At 39.3% G+C, this 18,532-nt stretch overlaps 1 protein-coding gene across 2 annotated transcripts in view; it reads left to right on the plus strand.

The window, feature by feature from the left end:
* Nucleotides 1–18,532, plus strand: part of ACSM1 (acyl-CoA synthetase medium-chain family member 1) — a 64,549-nt gene that overhangs the window by 37,255 nt on the left and 8,762 nt on the right. For both annotated transcript variants that reach the window (XM_010837143.1, XM_010837142.1), the window contains exons 3-8: nucleotides 6,342–6,552; nucleotides 9,417–9,624; nucleotides 11,951–12,091; nucleotides 12,853–13,012; nucleotides 14,901–14,980; nucleotides 17,180–17,303. In XM_010837143.1, coding sequence (XP_010835445.1) covers nucleotides 6,342–6,552; nucleotides 9,417–9,624; nucleotides 11,951–12,091; nucleotides 12,853–13,012; nucleotides 14,901–14,980; nucleotides 17,180–17,303 — 924 coding nt within the window. The remainder of the gene's footprint in view (nucleotides 1–6,341; nucleotides 6,553–9,416; nucleotides 9,625–11,950; nucleotides 12,092–12,852; nucleotides 13,013–14,900; nucleotides 14,981–17,179; nucleotides 17,304–18,532) is intronic.

Genomic DNA, 18,532 nt, shown 5'->3' on the forward strand with positions numbered 1-18,532 from the left:
TCATAAGTTTCCTTCCAAGGAGTAAGCGTCTTTTAATTTCATGGCTGCAGTCACCATCTGCAGTGATTTTGGAGCCCCAAAAAATAAAGTCTGACACTGTTTCCCCTGTTTCCCCATCTATTTCCCATGAAGTGATGGGACCGGATGCCATGATCCTCATTTTCTGAATGTTGAGCTTTAAGCCAACTTTTTCACTCTACACTTTCACTTTCAAGTCTTAGTTCCATGCTATTTATTTTTGTATATTGCATGAGAAATTGCTCTAGTTTGATTCTGTTGCACATAACAGTCCTATTTTTTCAAACAATGTATTGAACAGATTGTCTTTTCTGCATTCCATAGTTTTGTCTCTTTTGCTGTGGATTAATTGACCATGTAAGTGTGGTTTTGTTTCTGGACTCTATCCTATTCCTTTGATCTGTTTTTGTGCCAATGTCATATTGTTTTGACTACGATGGCTTTGTAGTATGCTTTTAAATCATAGGAGTATGATACAGCTTTGTTCTTTTTTTTTCAAGAGTGTTTTGGCTATCTAGAAAATTTTATAATTTTTTTTTAAGTTCTGATGTTTTCATAAGAATTGCATTAAATTATGGATTTTGGGGGGAATCTGGTCATTTTAACAATGTTAATTCTTCCAATCCATGTTCACAGTATCTTTCTATTTGTTTTTGTTGTCATCAATTTCTTTCATCAATATGCCACAGTTTTCAAGATACAAGTCTTTTACCTCTTTGGTTAGATTCATTCTAGAGGTCTTCTTCTTTTTGATGCAGTTGTAAATAGGATTGTTTTCTTAATTTGTCTTTCTGAGAGTATGTTATTAGTGTATAGAAATGCAACAGGACCCATAGAGTTCAAAGTTGTGTTGCTGAAGGGTCTACTGTATTTGCTTCATGAATTATACACTTTTATGTTGGGTGCATTGGAGAAGGCAAAGGCACCCCACTCCAGTACTCTTGCCTGGAAAATCCCATGGCGGAGGAGCCTGGAAAGCTGCAGTCCATGGGGTCGCTGAGGGTCGGACATGACTGAGCGACTTCACTTTCACTTTTCACTTTCCTGCATTGGAGAAGGAAATGGCAACCCACTCCAGTGTTCTTGCCTGGAGAATCCCAGGGATGGGAGAGCCTGGTGGAGCCTGGTGTGCGTCTATGGGGTCGCACAGAGTCGAACACGACTGAAGTGACTTAGCAGCATGTTGGGTGCATATATGTTTATCTTCTTGTTGGACAAATTCCTTCATCATTATGAAATGATGTCCCTTCTTTGTCTCTTGCTACACACTTTGTTTTAAAGTCTATTTTGCCTGATATGTGTATGGTTATCTCAGATTTTTTTTTCACTTGCATTTATATAGAAAGCATTTTTCCATCCCCTCACTTTCAGTCTGTGTGTGACTTTAAACCTGATATGAGTCTTCTTGTAGGCAGGATATAATCAGTCTTGTGTTTTTGTTTTTGCTTTTTTTAAATCCATTTAGCTACTCTATGCCAGTTGATTGGAATATTAATCCATTTATATTTAAAGTAAGTTTTGCTAGGTATGTACTTATTGACATTCTGTTGTTTTCTGCTTGTGTTTGTAATGCCTTTTTTGTTCTATTTTTTTTTTTTTTTTGCTCTCTTCCCTTATGATTTGATGTGTTATGTTTGAATTTCTTTCTCTTTTCTGTATGTGTACCTATTGCAGGTTTTTGGCTTGTGGTTATCAATATATATAAAGTTGATGATCCCTTAAAGTGAGATGCTTTCTAATCATCCTGCATTTTTACTGTTCCCCCCATGTTTGTTGTTTTTTATGACACATTTTACATATTTCTTTTACATATCTCTTAACTACTTATTGTGGACATAGATGATTTTATTGTTTTGCCTTTTAACCTTCTGCCTAGCTTTACAAATGGTTTCTGCTCTTGGTGAAGTGGCCTAATGTAGGAAACCTCCTATGGACTCAGCAGCACACTCCCCTCTGGTCACTAGAGTTATATGTTCTATGGTTATCCCCTCTGTGGGCCATGTGGGCTCTTCTGTTAGGGCATAGTAAACTACTGTGGGTATGCTGGTAGGCAAGATTGGCACCTAGACTTGTTGGCTGACATTGCCTGTAACATGTAGTGGTTACCAACTGGTAGGCAAAGCAGGTTCCTGGTGGTGTTAGCCGTGTGACCTAGTATGCTCCAGGGCTGATCTCGGCACACTGGTGGGTCAACCTGGATCCTGGGATAGCTTCAGGTGCCCAACAGGGGTACCAGGAGCTGGTGTTGGCCTACTGTTGACTGTGGTCATCTTTAGATTTAATTTAACCCTGGAATTCCTCATTATGCTTTATATTCCAGATTTTTTTTAATTTATTCACTCAATACATTTGCTTTACACCAGATACTCTTCTAAGTGCTTTGATAAAGAATTTAAGCTATCACTAATTTTTGTTGTTTTATTGAGATAGGATTGAAATATAATAATCACTGTTTTCTTAAAAAAAAAAAACAGCAGTTTTTCAAGTCAAAATCTTAACACACTAATATGCATAGCAAAATATTTTGACGTAAAATCTGGTATTTTTATTGTAAGAAAGCTTTTGGTAATGTATTTAACTTTTAAAATAGATGTGAGGTTATAAATATTAATATTAATGTCTTATAAGTATTGTAATAATGTACACTTTTTTTTCCTAGTTGTTTTTAATATTTTTATGGTCTTTTTTTCCTTGACAAGTCTTCCTAAGAATCTACCAAATTTATTAATCTTTTCAAAACCAGTTTTTGTTTTACTGGTATTCTGTATTGTGTATTTCCTTTCCATTTCATTGATAATTACACTTGTCTTTATTATTTCTTTTCATGTACATTCCCTTGATTTAATTTTATAATCCTTTTTTTAATTTTTTAGCTTATTGAGTTGGAAGATTATGTCCTTACCTTTCAGTCTTCCTCTTTTCCTATATATACATTAAAAATATAAATTTCTCACTAAGCACACTCTTTTGGGGTACATTATACAAATTTGATATGGCATATTTCATTACCATTAGGTCAAACTATTTTTATTTGCCTTTTTATTGGCTAGTTTCCTGATAGTTGAGATGAGCTACTCCTCTTGGTAATGATTTCTAGCTTAATTCCATTGTGGTCAAACCACATACTCAAACTTTTGAAATTTCTGGTTGTTAGTAAACATTCCAAAGGCAATGGAAGAAAATGTAAAGTATATCATTGTTGGGGAAATGTATTATCTATATGAATTAGGGTTCAAATTCTATGAAATCTATCATATTCTATAATTAATTTATAGAAATTCTACTTTTATTTTATTCTAATTAAAACTGAGGCAAGTCTTTTTATTTTCAGTAAACTCATGTGTTTTAACATTCAGAAAGAATCATATCATTCGTCAATCACATGAGTAATTAGTCTACCTTTCCTATTTTCCTATTCAAATTATATTCTAGTTAGAGATTAACAAGGAGTAAGTTTTTATTTATTTAAATCAACTCTTTTAAATCTATTATTTACCTATAATATAATTCAAACATTTAAAATGAGATTTTAATAAGTTTTAGAACATTTCTATCACTACCATTTCCTTTTGTCCTTTTCTAATCAGTATCCACCCCCCCTACCTGGAGCCCCAGGTAGCCACTGATTTGCACTCACTACCATTATAGTTCTCTTTCTTAGGATGTCATAGAAATGGAATAAATTGGATGTACTCTTTTGCGTCTGGTTTCTTTTACTCCATGTGTTTTTCAGATTCATCTATATCGCTTTGTGTATTTCTTCTTCATTAATTTTTATTGCTGAGTTAGTAGGTTTTTAAAAAATCTATTTCTCAATTTCCCTTAGCTTCAAATCTCACTGCATAAAGATTTAAATCTCATATAAAGTTTAAAGGCTGTGTTTTATCTTCTTGATAACATGTAAATCTTAATATCATATTATCAGATTAATTCTGAGCACAAAACCCCACAACTGTTTAATCAAGATCTTCAAGTTACTAGAATTCAGTCTGAATTTCTGTCCGAATTAAAACAACTATTGTTTTCACTTTGATAACCCAGAACTTCTATTATTTTATAAAATCTTACAGAAATGTTACATACTCTGTTCCCATTATACAGAGAATGCACAACTATATTTGCTAACATTCCTTAACCCAATGGACAAGAGTGGTGTTTTTTTTTTTAGCACCGATTTTTCCATATATATGTGTGTGTGTGTGTGTATATACACACACACATATAAATTTATATAGGTATGTGTGTGTGCATGTATGTATATATGCATGTATGTATATATGTATGTATGTATATAAATCTTATATCAGGTGAGCCACACTCTATTGTTCCAAGTATATGAGGCAAAACTGATACGATCAGGTTTGCACTTTTGTGCGAAGAACTGCTGGAAGACTATACATCAAGCAATTTTCAGTGTTGACATTCAGGGACTGAAATTGTGATAAGGAATTTAAAGAAATTTTTCTGTTAGTAAAATTGTGTGTTGCCTGAACTTTTACTCCAAACATGTTTTCTTTGGGGAATTTAAAAAAATTTTAAAAATCATTTTACTTACGTACAATTAAAGATTTGACTTAAACAAGAAAATGAAAATTATCCATAAACACTTAAAACCATTCATTTACATGTGCAGATGGATGTCTTGTACACCATTGTATCATGTTGGCTTAAGAACAGTGCCCAAGAAACAGTGAGAACTTAGCAGATATATAGTAAATGAATGAATGAATGGATGGATACTATTATAGAACTTTAGACTCAATGTAAATATGATTTTACTTTTCTACATTGATATTGTATGATTTTTACTGCAGAAACATTCTGAAAGCATTTTTGTTTGGTTTTATCATATCCCATTACATAGAAATAACAATTTTATCAACAGTATTCAAAATAACAATTTTGTCAACAGTATTCAGTTGAATTCTGTTTTTTTTTATCTAGTTTACCAACCTAGATCTTCTGACTAGGGCATTTCATTCATTACATTTAAAATAATTATAGGTAAAGATGACTTAGTTGATTTTTTGTAGTGATATGTTTTGATTTTCATTTCCTTTTGTGTATATTCCATAGATAATTTATTTATGGTTACCATAGGGATTGTATATAACATTCTAAATTATAACAATTTATTCTAAACTAATAGCAACTTAACTTCATTCACATCCAAAACCCTACTCTTTTCCAGTTCCCTTACACCTTCCCATATTATGTTACTGATTTCACAAAAGACGTCTTTACATATTGTGCACCCATTAACATAGTTTATAATTATTTTTTATGCTTTTGTGTTTTACATACGGTGAAAGAATAAAAAGTGAAGCTATGAACCAAAATTATAACAATACTTCTTTTATATTTGTCTGTATATCTATCTCTATTAAATAATTTTATATTTTTGTATTTAGGTTACTCTCTAAAGTTCTTTCATCTCAACTTAAACTCCTCTTAGCATTTCTTTTTTTTTTTTTTTTAATTGCATCCAGCGGCAAGGGCAGGCGGCAGAAGCCACCAGGTGGGCTCCGCACCCCAGGCACGCCACCCGAGGCACATGGCTGGGGGAGCGGGGGACCCCGCGGCGGCAGCGAGAGCGTTGGGGAACCCGAAGTGCCGGGCTCCACCAGCGGGAGGCGCAACCCGGGGTGCTCGGCTCCGCGCACCACTGCGGAAGCTCAGCGTGCTGCTCCCTCCTCCGCCGGGATCCTCTTAGCATTTCTTATAGGGAAAGTTTAGGGGTAATGAAGTTTAGGGTTGGTTGGATGGCCTCACCAATTCAGTGGACATGAACTTGGGCAAAACTCTAGGAGATAGTGAAGGACAGGGAGGCCTGGCACCCTGCAGTCCATGGGGTCACAAAGAGTTGGACATAACTTAGCGACTAAACAACAACAACAAATTTTATTGAGTACATACTATGTGCCAGGCACTTTTCCTTCTAAAATAATTAATTTAAACTTTACTATATTCTGGGTAGTATTATTCTACCCTTTCCACAGAAGAGAAAACTGAGGCACAGAGAGTAAACTACTGTCCATGTGGAACAAAGGCAGACACATGGGAGAATAAAATTTTAAGTCTTCAATAAGTGACATGAAGGTTATTCATGGTTTTATGTGATTTAAGAGGAGAGGGTTACAGTAGACCAGGAGTTGGCTGGATCACACGTCCCCCCAACTTCTCCTGGCTCTACAAATGTTTTAACATGGGATCTCAGACATTGAGCTACACTCACAGGAATATGACTATGGTAGTGGATTGACCAAATTGGTGTCCCTTTCCTTTGAAGCAGGAACTAACATGTGGTATATGATCTTAACCAGGAGGGCAAGAGAAGTCCAAACCCAGCCCTGTGGTGGGTGAACGATCAAGGGGATGAAGTGAAGTGGAGCTTCAGAGAGATGACAGACTTAACCTGTCGCGCAGCCAACGTCCTGACACAGACCTGCGGCCTTCAGACGGGAGACCGTCTAGCGTTGATTTTGCCTCGAGTGCCTGAGTGGTGGCTTGTGTGTGTGGGCTGCATCCGAACAGGTCAGTGACCCAAAGAGACCTTAGGACAGGCCTAGAGCTAATTGGTCCTGAAATATTAGGTGCTTCCTCTTCCCCTAACTTTTTTCTTCTTAATAGTCTTTCCTTCTGTCAAATTCCTTTAAATACTAGTTTACTCCTCATTCACTCTTTCCCTTATACTCACACCTTATCAAGCACAGTGTCGTAATTCTGCCTTCTTCCCTCTCTCTCTCTCTCTCTCTCTCTCTCTCACACACACACACACACACACACACTTTATCTTACACAGTCTCAGACATTCTTACTTCCTTATAAGATTCATCAGTTATTAACATTTTGCCATATTGGATCCCCTCTCTCCAAGGGAGTCATTAAAGAATAAGTTGCAGACACTGTGACACCCATAAACACCAGATAAACACTGAAATATGTATCTGCTAAGATTCGAGACATTTCTTTCACATAACCGCACAAGAAGTCTCACTCTGATTCAATATAGTTACCTGATGTACATCCAGAGTCAAAATTCCTCAATTATCCCAATAATGTCCTTTATAGGATTATTTTTGTGCTTAAATCAAAAACCCAGGGTTTTTCCTGGCAGTCCAATGGTTAAGATCCCATGCTTCCAATGCAGGGGTCATGGCTTCAAGGAACCAAGATCCCATGTGCCACACCGCACAGCCAACTGTTTTTTGTTTTTTTTTTTTTTTAAACAACTGTACAAAATCCAAATGAGGATCATGTGTTGCATTTAGTTGTTGTCTCACCACAGCCTTCTTTAATATAGAATGTTTCTCTACATACTATATTGTCTGTGTGACAATGCAATGACAGTTTGAAGTGCCTAAGCCAGATGTGTTACAGAATATCCCTCAAAATTTGTATTTCTGTTTCCTTCTTTATGATTATATTCAGGATGAACATTCTTTGCACAAGTACTAGAAGGACTTGTGTCTTTCTTGGTGTACCACATTGGGGATATATACAGTTGGTTTGTCCTAACATCAATGACATTGTTTTATCACTTTAGAAAGGTAGCATCCACCTTTGTAAAGGTGCATTTTCCCTTTGTAGTTAGTAAGTAATCTGTCATGTAATATTATGGGACTTTGTGAATATCCTTTCCCCAACTGTCTTTCAGTTTATGATTTGAAAATTCATTGATGAGTCTTGACTGAATTAAATATTTTAATGGTAGTTTTATATTAGGTATTTCTATTTATATCATACCCTTTACACTTATTAGCCAGCACTCTTGTGTAGAGATTTTCCTTTCCCTTTAATGCTTGTCTATGCATTGACCTATATAATTAGTATGAGATTCATGGATTCTTTTTTGAATCAACTTCAGTTCTGTCATGCATATTCATACAGTATGTCATGTTCTTGTTCATATATTCTCTCTCTTATCTCCTTGCAAATAGTTGTTTAATCCATCAAGATCAAGAATTAACAGCAATGGCTGAGTGCGTATGGAGATGCCATGCCATCTGTATCATTAAGAGATGTTCCATGATTTATATCTGATCCTGTTCACACTGTCCACACTGTTCCTTGAACCTAGGGTAGGCAAGGCACAAGCTAAGGCTGGAAGGAGACTGGAGGAGCCGTAGGAGCTGCAGCCACGTTTATTCTCTCCTGGCTGACGCAGCAGCCATAGCATAACCTAACACAACACAACCTCTCTCCTGCCTGGCACAGCAGCTGTAGCAGCAGACACACTTATTTTCTCTCCTCTCATGGCTGACCCAGCTGGACACAGCTGTGATCCAGCAGTAATGCCGCTGCTTTTTAGGTGGAGTTCCTATCTGCACATAGCACTGAATCCCTGACCAAACGGGTGCCTCGTGATGCACATGTGCCATGCTATGAGTGATCTCAGCTGCTACACAGTCATTATTTACAAAACGTGGGGCAAGAGAGCCTGAACACACCGTCTTGGATAATTTGGTCTCTCCCCACCCATGAGAAATCCAAGACACATGAGAAATCCAAGACATGAGTTGAGACCTCTGGGATAAAAAGAATTAAAGAAGAATAGAAGTAAAGGATGAAAATTCTAAGAGGCATAGTACATGAAAATACTTAAGAGTCAGGAGTAGCCTAGATGAAGAATGGTCATTTTGAAATAGAGAATAGAGTTGTGTGACAGAAAGGTGAAGCGTGAGCAGTGCTCACTCCAATGTCAGGATGACGCCAAGAGGGTCTTCCTGGAGAGAGGGCACAGGTGTTAGCAAAGAGAAGAACTGTGAAGGAGAAAAAGTCAGTGCTCTGCGGAACATAAACAGGCTAGTAATACGGAAGGTGAGTAATAGGAAGACTCAGAAACGGGCGCCTGATGGAAAAATTAGAATCCAATAGAAGAACACAAAAGTTGAATTAATTGTTGGTGATGGGAGAAGGAAGGTAGGAAAGTTGAAAGGACAGTGTAGTTAACTTAGGGTATGAGGAACGAAGGAAACAGAAGAAATTCAAGGTGACACAAGAGATGTTCAGAGAAGAAAGTGAGAGGAGAAAAAATGGGGGCAGAGATGCAGCATCAGGGACACTGTCCTACTTGTGTCTTTCCCAGATCCCATGGGTAGTTGTGTCAAGAAGACTCTACTGGCTAGATCCATCTACAGTAGAAAAGTTTAGGATAGGCTTTTCAAATTTTTAATGTGCATAGAAACCACTTGGAGATCTTGTTAAAATGCAGATTCTGAGTCAGTAAGTTTGGGGTGGGGTGTCAGATTCTGTGCCGTAGGTAGTACTGATGCTCTGGACCATACTTTGCATAACAGAGGCCAGCGGATTTCTATGCAGGTAAACCAGGCCTGAAGCCCAGGGATGTGAAGCTGTGAAAGCGAAACAAAAACAAGCAGTTTCCTTCCCATACCTAGGGATCATCTTCATGCCAGGGACCACCCAGATGAAGGCCAAGGACATTCTCTACCGACTACAAGTGTCTGGAGCCAAAGCCATCGTGACCACAGATACCCTTGCCCCAGAGGTGGAGTCTGTGGCACCTGAGTGTCCTTCTCTGAAAACCAAGCTCCTGGTGTCTGACCACAGCCGTGAAGGGTGGCTGGACTTCCGATCACTGGTTAAGTAAGTTTCTGTTCTGACGAATGTACTTTCTGAGGAATGGCAGAAGGCCATTCACTTCCAAGTGCTGGTAGAAAATTAGCCAGTGGGAGGAAACTCACCAGGTCTGAGCTTCTCTCCCCAGCTATGTCACTGATTTGCTAAGCAGCCCTCAGTTCATTTACCTCTCTTAGGTGCAAGTGTTTTTATCTATAAAATGGGGAAATTTAGCTTCTATGCCTCTCTCACTAATATATATATACTAATAATATATACCCTTGTGCAAAAGAGATACATAGAGTCAGAGGGTTATTGTGTTTCATTTTCCTTATAGGTGGAGAATCTGAAATATTTTTATATAAAAATTAACATTTACAGGAGTTGAATGAAAAGTTAAGATGAATTTTTAAGGTGAAACTTGAGACAGTGAAGAATGAGGCTGTGGCTGACAGGCAGCTTTGGGAGCAAACACTTTCCATCTCTTAGGGTAGGTGGCAATAGGGACAGCTTGAGGGAAAAGTTAGGGTAGTGTTGGAGGTAACAAAGACTCCCTCAAAACTGATTCTGCAAGCCTTCAGGCATTTTTCATATCACACACAAATCATGCTGGATTTGTTTTCTTAAAGTAACTCCACAGTTTTTAAAGCTGTTTACTTAAACCACAAAAGGCAAATATACTAGTGAAATATACTACACATCTTATGCTAGATTATAAAGAAAATTAAATGAAAATAGCTTAAACAAAGAATATTCATTTGAACTCCCTTAAATTGCCCAAAGTCAGTATGGTATCATTTCTCCACGAGAGCCAGTGCTTCCTCCAGCACTGAGATTACTTGCAGTCTCTCTCATTGAATACTTACAAGGAAACTTTCATTTACCATCATAATAGGCTCAAGAAAGAGACTCTGAGTCTAGGAGAAGCTCCCACATATCAAAGCAGTGATATGTGGGATATGAAGGAACCTGGTAGCTCAGCTGGTAAAGAATTCACCTGCAATGCAGGAGACCCCAGTTTGATTCCTGGGTCAGAAAGATCCCCTGGAGGAGGACATGGCAACCCACTCCAGTATTCTTGCCTGGAGAATCCCCATGGACAGAGGAGCCTGGCTGGCTACAGTCCATGGGGTTGTAAAGAGTCGGACATTACTGGGCAACTAAGCACACAGCACAGATTCTGCCTACCCTAAACCTAGCCCTAACCCCAACCACCTCAAACTCATGCCAGGTCATATATATATGTTGCTGCTGCTGCTAAGTCGCTTCAGTCGTGTCCGACTCTGTTCGACCCCATAGACGGCAGCCCACTAGGCTCCTCTGTCCCTGGGATTCTCCAGGCAAGAATACTGGAGTGGGTTGCCATTTCCTTCTCCAATGCATGAAAGTGAAGAGTGAAAGTGAAGTCACTCAGTTGTGTCCGACTCTTAGCGACCCCATGGGCTTCAGCCTACCAGGCTCCTCGGTCCATGGGATTTTCCAGGCAAGAGTACTGGAGTGGGGTGCCATTGCCTTCTCCCATATATATATGTGTATATATATATATCACTTCCATTCTCCCTAGCTTTTTCTTCCCCACCCCTCAACACCAAGTTTATGAGGTTAAATTCCTATAAAGGTAGTCTGTGGGGCTTTTCAGGTGGCTCAGTAGTAAAGAAATCACCTGCGAAGTAGGAGATGCAGGAGACGTGGGTTAGATTCCTAGGTCAGGAAGATCACTTGGAGAAAGAAATGGCAACTGACTTCAATATTCTTGCCTGGGAAATCCCATGGACAGAGGAGCCTGGAGGACTGTAGTCCATGGGGTCACAAAGAGTTAGACACGACTGAGCATGCATGGGACTCAGCAACTAAACAACAAAGCTAGTCTGTGTAAAAAACAAGGTTAGCAATGTGACTAAAAGCACAGTGTATGCATCAGACTGAGTTTGAACCCTGGCTCTGCAACTTGCTGGCTATACGTCTTTAGGTAAGTTACCTAATCATTCTGAGCCTCCATTTCCTCATCTGCAAAAGCATCTGCATAAAAGCATTACTTACCTCTTAGGGTTGCTCTGAATAGTGAATGAATTCTTACTTGTAAATCATATAGAGCCTTGTCCAGAATCATAGGAAATACTATTTCGGTGTTTGTTAAATTAAGAAATAATCCATCATATTTTCCCCATTTTTTAAAATGCAGAAATGTCAGGTCACCTATCTGAGCCTCCCATAAACTTTCTTTGATGCCTAATACTGGGAGTTACAAACCCCATTTTTCTAACTCAAAGCCTCATATTGTTTCTTTTGCTTCCCCAGAGAATGAAATAGTAAGAAACATGACTTCTGTCCTTTGTACTGAATTCCTTTGCAGATCAGCCTCCCCAGATCACATCTGTATTAAGTCAAAGACCCTGGACCCAATGGCCATCTTCTTCACCAGTGGGACCACGGGCTTCCCCAAGATGGCAAAGCACAACCACGGATTCGCTTTACGATCCTATTTCCCAGCATGGTAGGAAAGAGGGCACCAACTTAGAAGCTGGGCCACAGATACGGGGTGGAGTGTGCATCTGTATGTGCTGGGAAAGGAACTCTAGGTGGAATTGACCCCGTCCTGTTTATTCTTTTTGCTGTCTTTGGTTCACACCCCTGAAGGTGTGAGTATAGGCTAGGTATGAGCGTTTGCTGACAGACACCTCTGAATATCAAAAGAGGAACCTTTGGGTCCTACCTAAGCACCTTCAGAGGAGATGTAAAGGAGTGAGTGGAAACAGAAGGCATTCTGAAAACCACACAAATGACAAGCCTCTGTGTCCCTGTCAGTGGCTCCAGGGTTTGGTGGGAAAGATAAAATGCTCCAGCAGTGTGACCTTAAGTGGCAGATCCTCTCCCTCCTCAAGTGTGGACAAACTGGGCATGAAGCCCAATCATGAGCTCTTAGGGAAAATAATATCTGAAACTAAGCCACACTAAGCCACTTCCCTATCGGGGAACAAACACAGAGCTGAAGCTGGGATAACTATTTAGTCAATGTTAAACCAAACTCTTCTCCCTCTTCTTCCCTTCCTCCAACTAATAATATTCAAACCAAACAATGTTCTATATATTTTCTAACTTTTTAACTAAACCAGGGGAGGAGAAGGCTTTTTGGAGACAGCTGATATCTGGACTAATGATAAACACTGAGTAGCAAAACCCTGAGGAATGAGGGTGTAAAGAAGGGGAGGATAGTAGTCACAATAGTATCTGAGGCCAACTGTATTTTGGAGATAGCAGGAAATTGTTGCAGCTGAAGATGTCTGATGTCTTCTGGTGCCTGTCAGACACAGGCTGGATTCTGGCTGCCTTGGGGTCCCTGCTTGAACCATGGACAGCGGGGTCTACAGTCTTTGCTCATCATCTGCCTCAGTTTGACCCTAAGGTCATTATAGAGGTAAGAAGATTAACCTTTCAACATCAACAAACTCCCAAAAGAAAGTCATTTCAAGCTCAAAAGTTTGACCCAACTGAGAAATATTTTATTTAGCAAAGAAGTCTCTTAACACAACCCTGGCTCTGGGTTTCCTAAAGTGTGAAGCACTAAATCAATCATTGTATCAGAATTACATCAAGATGTAACTTTGAAGAAAACACACATTCCAAACCTTTCCCTAGACCTATGGATCAGACTTTGTGGACTTGGGAACCAGAATATAATTTCTGAGAAATGAAAGCAAGCTCAGGTCTAATGGACCCTCGCTCTACCAGGGCCAGGTAGCTGGAGTGTAAATGTGTGTGCGTGCGTGTGGGTGGGTGTGTGTGTGTGTGTGTGTGTGTGTGTGTATACTCAGTTTAATGATGTGTTTAGAAACAGAGGCCTTGGAATGTGGCAGATCTAGTTACTTATCCCATGTTTGACATTTATTAGTGGCACTCTGAGCTTCAGTTTCCTTATCTGTAAAGTGGGAGTTTTAGTGGTTGCTACCTCCAAAATTGTTGGGAATATTAATGAGATTATGTGTGCTTAGCCCTGAAAGTAGCACATAGAAAATACTCAATAAATGGTAGCAGTTGCTGTTAAGTATACCTTATGACAGTAATCAAGGTCACCTGCATGAACACCTTCACTGTATTTCTCCTCACCTGAAAATTGTGTCTCCACTCACTCCCCTGCTTTATATGTCAGGGGCAGACATGCCTCTTCACCTCTCAAAGTCCAGCTCCCACTTGACACCTGCTGCCAGTCTTGTTCTTTTCCCTGCCCTCTGTTTGGAGCCCCTCTCTATTAATCTTAAACCCTCTAAACCTTTTCTCATGTATTTTCAATCTTTCGCTTTTCATTGATGCTAATCCTCAGTCAATAAACGTATTCAAAGCTCCTCATCCTAAAAATATCTTCCCTTCACCTTGGTACACATTGGACCAACCCTGTCTTTCCTTCCTTAATGTCAAATTGTTCCTTGGAACATTCTCCACTTGCGACAGCCACAGCCTCTTTACCCTACTTACTCCTGAACATTGCACTCTTCCAAGACTCTGCCCTCAGCTTTCCCTCCCTTCCAAGTAATTTCCTTCACTTCAGTTTCTCCAGCAGACGCTTCTACTCAGGTGGCTCTCGAAATTACCTCGTCTTTTCTCTCCCAGATAATTTCGCCACATCTTTCTGCTGGTTGGTTAGGTCTATCTGATCATCCCTTCAGCAGCTGAAACTGTACCTTCCATTTCTCCTTCCCTGATCCTATATCAATATCTGCCTCTCCTTCATTATTTTTTGCCTTCATTCTACCAGTCTCTGAGGCATAAAGCTGCACAAATGACCTGAATCCCCCACCAGGTCCAATTCTCCTTTCCCTACAAGGGGTGTCCCTAAAGTCTCAGTGTATTTTAGACTTGAATTATTTCAAAGTATTAATTCTACAAATTTACTCCAAATTGCATTTGAAAGTTTGTTTACTATATTTTATACTTGTTACTTTCATGAATGTTTAATAAAAAGCTTTTGAATTTACTTATTAATAGTTTCAATCTCTCTTATTGAAGATGGGAGATCGTGACTAAAATGAAAGATATGAAATTAAAATATTACTATTCATATTCACAAACAAAATTTTCCCTCCATCAATTCTCTGACCAACAACTCAACTTAGGCTTTCTTTTGTTCCCCCAATAGTACCTGACACGTGCCATGTATGAAATTCATGCTCAATTTATATATTGAAAGAATTAACAAATGAATAAATGGGCTCCCCTAGAGGAAAGATCAGAATTAAAATGCTAATAACAGATCTGTATTTTAAACCTTAATTGTGAAAATAAAGTTTCTTCTCTCCTCACTTTTCTAGACATTTTTCAAATATCCAATTACCCAATGCCTTGCTGCACCTTCTGTATACCGAATGATTTTGCAGCAGAATTACACCAGGTAAGGTAGAAGTGGCTGTGGCTGGTAACAAGAATATCTGGGTACCATTTTAAGTAATCTGATACACTGAAGTCTGTTTTCAACTATGGTTCTTTGCGGATACTCTGTGTGTGTGTGTGTGTATGGTAAGTGTTGGTGGTGATAATTAGCAGCCAGTCTACCCAAATGAAACATTCAGTGAACCTTCATAGTTTTGTTTCTTTTTCTTTTTTAAGCACTTTTGTTGTGAAATAAACATACAGAAAAATACATAAGATCCACATTTACAGATTAATGAGTTGTTGAAAACAAAACATCTATGTAACTACTCACTGAAGTCACAAAAAGAGAACATTGCCAGCACCCCAAAGCCCTTCTCATGCCTCCCCATCTCCCCAAAAGGAATCTACTATCTTGGCTTTTATGGTGTTCATTTCCTTATTTTTCCCTTAGTTTACCTCCTAAGGAAATATCCCCAGAAAAATTGTTCTATTCTACCCGCTTTTGAACTTCATGTAATTATACATTATTCTGTAGTATCTGGCCTAGTTTTTCACTGTTATGTTTCTAAGATGTGTCTGCATTGTTACCTGATAGTGGAGTCAATTTTCATTACTATAAAATATCATATTTTATAAAAGTACCACATTTTTAATGAATTCTATTAATGGACATTTGGATATGTTTCATTTGGGACTATTGATTAATGCTACATCGAATTCTTGCACATGTATAGTGATGCATAAACACACATTTCTGTAGAACTTCTCTGGGAAAGGAATTGTTAGGTCACACTGACATCGCACGCTACTTCTTTGTTTTCCAAAGTATTGAACCAATGTATGCTCCCACTGGGAGGGTAGGAGAAGTCCTATTGTTCCATATCTTCGGTAGTATTAGTTATTGTCAAAGTTTTAAATTTTGCCAACTTAATGTGTTTGTATTCTCTGGTTTTGTTTTTGCATTTCCACATGTTTGTGGATTATTTTTTAACTAACTTGAAATCTGTTCTTTGAACCTTATGGTCACTTATATAACTCTTATATAACTTACATAACTCTGAAAGTGAAATGGCTACTTCAAAATCAGAGCTAATGTTTTAGACTTAAGAGTTAAAATATTAAGGAGTTCGGTTTATTAAGACAACTGAAATACAGCTTGATTTTACTCATGAACCCTCAATCTAGTTGAAATATGTTTCCAACTTTACTTCAAATCTTATATTTCAGTCTCTTCTTGCGACAACCCCGAGAAGGTGACCAAACCTAGTTAAAGTTCAACCAGGGCTTAACTATTGACTCCACTGGACACTCTGCCCATTTTATGTATTTCAGATAAAGCTCAATAAGAATGAGAAACATGCGCTCAATGAAACCAGTCATCCTGTCCTTTACTACTGGCTCTGTTTGTACCAAGAGAGAGTGATAAGGGAGTCTGCCACCTCCCTCATCCCTAGAAGTTGTCCCAGCTCAGCACTATGCCAACTGGTACTAAGACCTCAATCCCATTTACCCACTTCCTTCAGGGAATCCATCGTTTTGTGATAGTTTCTGTGTCATTTATGGACATTTTCATGGAGAAATCGAGGAGAGGAGTTACACACACAACGTACCTGGAAAACTACTGCGAACGTTCACAGCAGACATTTCTATTCAGTCCAGAATCCTTCAGGGCTGCTGCCTGTGATCCTTTTCTTTTCTTACAGAAAGCTCACTCTTCCTGATGTCCTGAGCAATTCATTTCCAACCCCTAATTTGTGTTCTCCAGCCAGAGAATAAACAAAAGCTCTTCAATTCATATAAGTCCACTGAAGGCAGTATAGTTTTATTATCATCCTAGCATACCCTTGGGGTCTTATCCCTCAGTCCTTATGGTTTATAAAATATCCCTTTAGCTACACATAATGTTTAGAATGAGTTCTAAGCACACTCCCCACCCCCATTAGATCAACATCCAAATTCAATCCTGATCTCTGTGATTTAACCCATTAGACTCACCACAACCACCACTTACCTTCTTCTAGAGGAGTTAACAGGGACCAAAAGGAAATGAGTGCCTTCCACTTGGATCTGACCATTAGTAAATGCCCAGAAGGCAAGTAAGAAAGTGAAGAAGTAGAAGGATGAATGATCCAGATGACAGTGCTCTTAACATCCCGGGCCTAAAGTAGAGCACCCAAGCCTAATCTGAGCCTCTGTTGACACTTTGCCTTCTGCTCAGTCTTAGGTTCCCCACTCTGGAACACTGCTGTACTGGTGGGGAAGCCCTGCTGCCCGAGGAGCAAGAACAGTGGAAAAGACAGACAGGTGTTCTGCTCTGCCAGGCCTATGGACAGTCAGAAACGGTAGGTGAAATGTCCCTTCTGGACCAGTCAAGATGTGCTTATCCACTGACCTCAGGAGATAAGTTGCATCATGCTGAGGATGTGCAAAGGCACCAATGTGTGCACAGCATTGCTCAAAGCCAGTGGGAGGCTTCAGAGCTCTTAGCTAATTTATCCCAAACAAATTGACAGAAAAGACAATTCACAGCTCATCCATTTGTCAAAAGACCAATGTGCTGAAAACTACTGGACAAAGACTTATAAAAGGGTCTAAGGGCATGGTGCCACTGTACCTGTGATAATTGGTTTAAGGGAGCCCAGGAAGGGCAGTGGGACAGATGGCATTCTCCAGAAACATGCAGGCCACCACCACAGAGCCTGTCCACTTCACCATCCCTTCCTAGGCAGCAACTAGAGGAGCAGGCAAGAACTGGTACTAGAAGTTCACTAGTTCATTTCTGCCTGTTTAGAGAACATAGAGCTTGGATTGTGAGATACTAGCACGGGGAGAGACTTCTATATACACCCCCATATACACACAATGTAATCCCCAAAAGGATCACTAACCAGTCAGGTAGGCAGGGTCTTCATAGTATCATGCGTGTCTTAACCTCAAGGACTTTATCCATGATAGTGTGAGCAGGTACCTTTCTTCCAACACTTTCTCAATCCATTTTCCATGCTGGACCAAGCAATTTTCCCCTACCTCCCTATCATCCCTTTAGGTGACAGAGGGATGACTGTCGTCTCAGGACCTGTAGCAAAATAGATGTTCTAGACCCAATTCACTTGTCTGACATTATTCTCCAAAACAAAAATTAAAGAATCAGTTTTGGGGTCTGCTTCCAGGTCCAAGAAATGTTAAGACTCTAGGTATGTCCTTGCTGGTTTACAGTTTATATTCGGACAAGGAGAATGAGGTTAGAACTACACACCACACTCATGACACTTGACCATTTTTCTCAATGACTCATAACAGAAAACTCTCCAATACCTAGATGGTGCTTTATTTCACCAAACATTTTCACACCTGTCCACGCATCTGTGCAACATTTTCTACATGCCTATAGTGTGAACAGTGACAGCAGAGGAGAAAATGCTTCCTCTTCCAGGAGCTCAGACCCCAGTCCAGATCTCAGCCTTCCAGTTACAGGTTTCAAGACTGTAGGCAAATTACTGAGTCTTGCTGAGTTGAGCTTTCCCATCTCTGAAATGGAAATGCAACGCCAATCTTGCCAGGTTGTGATAAG

Source organism: Bison bison, unplaced genomic scaffold (genome assembly GCF_000754665.1).
Source record: "Bison bison bison isolate TAMUID 2011002044 unplaced genomic scaffold, Bison_UMD1.0 scf7180017864072, whole genome shotgun sequence".
In the NCBI taxonomy this organism is placed as follows: Eukaryota; Metazoa; Chordata; class Mammalia; order Artiodactyla; family Bovidae; genus Bison; species Bison bison.